Below are 3,794 nucleotides of genomic sequence, written 5' to 3' on the forward strand. Positions count from 1 at the left end.
TGCCTTATATTTATCAATAGTGCCATCATCTTTCATTTTCTTCTTGAAAATCCATTTGGAGCCTAAAGGTTTGTTTCCCGGAGGAAGATCAACCAACTCCCAAGTATGATTGTTTAATATGGATTCTATTTCACTATTGATTTCCTCTTTCTAATATTACACTTCGGAGGAAGACATTGCTTCCTTGAAAGTTTGAGGCTCATTCTCTACTAAGAATGTCAAAAAATCTGGACCAAAGGAAGTTGATGTTCTTTGATGTTTGCTACATCTTGGATTCTCTTCGTTAGGCATAATTTCCTTTGTTTCTTCCCGAGGTCATTTAGGTCTTTCACCAGGCGATTCACATTCTAATTTATACGGATAAATATTCTAAAAAAATTCAGCATTATCAGATTCCATTACCGTATTAACATGAATGTCGGGGTTTTCTGATTAATGAACCAGAAAACGATACACTTTACTGTTAGTGGTGTATCCTATAAAAACACAATCAATGATTTTTTTGGTCCAATTTTTAACCCTTTTGGGTTTAGGAACTTGCACCTTGGCTAAACACCCCCACACTTTGAAATATTTTAAGCTAGGCTTTCTACCTTTCCATTGTTCATATGGAACGGACTTTGTTTTGCTATGGGGCACTCGGTTGAGTATTCGGCTCGCTGTAAGGATAGCTTCCCCCCACAAGTTTTGCGGTAAACCAGAACTTATCAATAAGGCATTCATCATTTCCCTCAATGTTCGATTCTTTCTTTCCGCAATTCCATTGGATTGTGAAGTGTATGGAGCAGTAGTTTGATGAATAATTCCATATTCTAAGCATATTTCTTCAAAGGGAGATTCATAGTCTCCACCGCTATCACTTCTAATCATTTTGATTTTCTTGTTCAGTTGTGTTTCGACTTCATTTTTGTATTGTTTAAATGCATTAATAGCTTCATCTTTGCTATTAAGTAAATACACATAGCAATATCGAGTGCTATCGTTAATAAAAGTTATAAAGTACTTTTTCTCACCGCATGATGATGTTGACTTCATGTCACAAATGTCGGTATGAATTAAGTCTAAAGGATTGGAATTCCTTTCAATAGACTTATAAGGATGCTTAGCTACTTGGATTCAACACATATTTGACATTTGGACTTATCGCATTCAAACATAGGAAGTATTTCCAAGTTAATCATTTTTCGCAAGGTTTTATAATTAACATGTCCCAAACATACATGCCATAAACTATTTGACTTAAGTAAATAAGATGAAGGACAAATTTTATTCATATCAACTGAGATTACATTGAGTTTAAAAAGGCCCTCTGTGAGGTAGCCCTTTTCCAACATACATATCATTTTTACTAACAACAACCTTATCATAAACAAAAATTCATTTAAATCCATTCTTGACTAGTAGTGAAGTTGAGACTAAGTTCTTCCGCATTTCTGGAACATGAAGGACATTCTTGAGCATCACAATCTTTCCATATGTCATCTTCAAGGCAATGTTGCTTGTTCGCTCGATTTTGGCAGTAGCAGAATTTGCCATAAAGATCGTCTTGTTGGGGCTAGCTGCATCATAAGAAGAAAAGAATTCCTTGTTAGAACACTCGTGGCGAGTAGCGCCCGAGTCTATCCACCACTCTCGTGGGTTACCTACCAAGTTGTATTCTGACAATATGGCACATAGATTATCCACTTCATTATTCATTTCAGCCAGATTGGCTTGACCTTTCTTCTTATTATTATTATTTTTCGGAGCACGACAGTCTGAAGCCATGTGTCCAAATTTGCCGCAATTATAATAACTTGCTTTGAATTTCTTCTTGCTTGGAACATTCTTCCCTTTAGAAGCCCGCTTCCTGTTCTTTGAACTTGTAGGAGCAGTTTCAACGATGTTTTCCCCCATTATTGCATGTTTTCCATTGGCCTTCTTCTCAGCAGATTTGTTGTCTTCCTCAATTCTAAGCCGGACAATTAGATCTTCTAATGTCATTTCCTTACGTTTGTGCTTTAAGTAGTTTTTAAAATCCTTCCACAAAGGAGGCAATTTTTCAATAAAGGCTGCAACCTGGAAAGCTCCATTGACTACCATTCATTCCGCAAGCAGATCATGTGTAATCACTAGTAGTTCCTGGACCTGCGACATGACAGATTTATTATCTACCATTTTAAAGTCCAAGAACTTCGCAGCAACAAACTTCTTCATCCCAGCGTCCTAGGTTTTATATTTCTTGTCCAAGGCGTTCCATAATTCTTTAGACGACTTACAAGCGCTATAGACATTATATAAACCATCATCCAACCCATTGAGAATGTAGTTTTTGCACAGAAAATCAGAGTGGTTCCATGCCTCAACCACGATAAACTGGTCGTTGTCTGGAGTCTCCTCTGGTGGGACAGGTACATCCTCTGTAATGAACTTTTGCAAACTGAGTGTTGTTAAGTAGAAGAACATCTTCTGTTGCCAACGCTTAAAGTCGATACCGAAAAACTTTCCGGGCTTCTATGCCGCAGCCATTGCAGGGACAGATGTGGTGTGACTGGAAGAGGCGACAGTCTTTGCACTAGAACCAGTAGCGTTATTGGCAGTGATATCAACCACTTTTTTTCTGTTTGACAACAAAAAAAAAACATAATCAATAAATAGAACGCACAGAGTAATAATGTCAATGAAGTTTTTATATTCTTCTAATCGAACACACAAAGTAATAATCTCGATGAAGTTTTTATATCTTCTAATCGAGTAGATTAAGGTAGTAGAAAATCTGAGGATTTTAGTCTCCAACCAGAACAGAATATTAGATGAAACAGAAATATAATTTTTAAATTCTTTAAGTTTGTAATTCCTATAATCAAATTACAACTTGTAACCAGAAACTAAAAGAACAGAAAACTAATTTCCAGCCCACAGTAAACTGTGTTTCCTTAAATAATTTAATCCCCTCATAGTTGCCAAAGTTTTCGATTAATTCTTCTCAGGATAGAACGAAATTCTATTCTGCAATACCGGCAATGAAAATTGCAGAATTTCAGTGAACTCAACTAACGGTAGTAATCACACGATACACTTACTGTTTTGTCTTTAAAAAAATATGCACAGAAAAGGAGATTAAAAGATTGTGATATTTTATTTTCGGAGAGATAGAAATTTTCAGTTTTCTATAAGTGAGTGAAATGAGGCGAAGCCTCTGAAAAAGAATTATAGCCATTGAAGAGGCACAAAGGCACCTCTTCGGGGAAGAAGGTGACCATTTGGTTGGTTGTGATCGTTGGAAAATAATTTATTTTCGCGAGAATTAATTAATTAAATAATAAATTCCGCGTCCATTAAGTAATATTAGGATAAGGAAATTAAATGACGAAAATGAAAATACATTTGGTCCAAAAAGATTATCAATCAATCATTTGACCAAATCCAAATTTGAAGAGGCACAAAGGCACCTCTTCGGGGAAGAAGGTGACCGTTTAGTTGGTTGTGACGGTTGGAAAATAATTTATTTTCATGAGAATTAATTAATTAATTAATTAAGTAATAAATTCCACGTCCACTAATTAATATTAGGATAAGGAAATTAAATGACGAAAATGGAAATAAATTTGGTCCAAAAAGATTATCAATCAATCATTTGACCGAACCCAAAGTCGAGCCGAGCGAAAACGACGGCGCGAAGAGAAACCCTCTTCTTAACCCTTTAAGGGCTAGAGGATGTGCTTTGATATATAAGCACACTACTCTCCCTTTAAACTACCAAGGTGGTACAAAGTGCTCTTCTAAAGGAACTTTGCTCACATTTTCAAGGGCAA

The 3,794-nt window shown here is 36.0% G+C and overlaps 1 protein-coding gene across 1 annotated transcript; it reads right to left on the minus strand.

Moving 5' to 3' along the window:
- Positions 1-1,377: 1,377 nt before the first annotated feature.
- LOC132644168 (uncharacterized) lies at positions 1,378-2,445 on the minus strand. The gene is made up of 2 exons (XM_060360748.1): positions 2,259-2,445; positions 1,378-2,075 (listed from the first exon to the last, which is right to left on the minus strand). The coding sequence occupies exons 1-2, from the start codon at positions 2,443-2,445 to the stop codon at positions 1,378-1,380; spliced, it is 885 nt and encodes a 294-aa protein (XP_060216731.1).
- Between the last annotated feature and the right edge of the window lie 1,349 nt (positions 2,446-3,794).

This window comes from Lycium barbarum, chromosome 6, assembly GCF_019175385.1.
Source record: "Lycium barbarum isolate Lr01 chromosome 6, ASM1917538v2, whole genome shotgun sequence".
NCBI lineage: Eukaryota > Viridiplantae > Streptophyta > Magnoliopsida > Solanales > Solanaceae > Lycium > Lycium barbarum.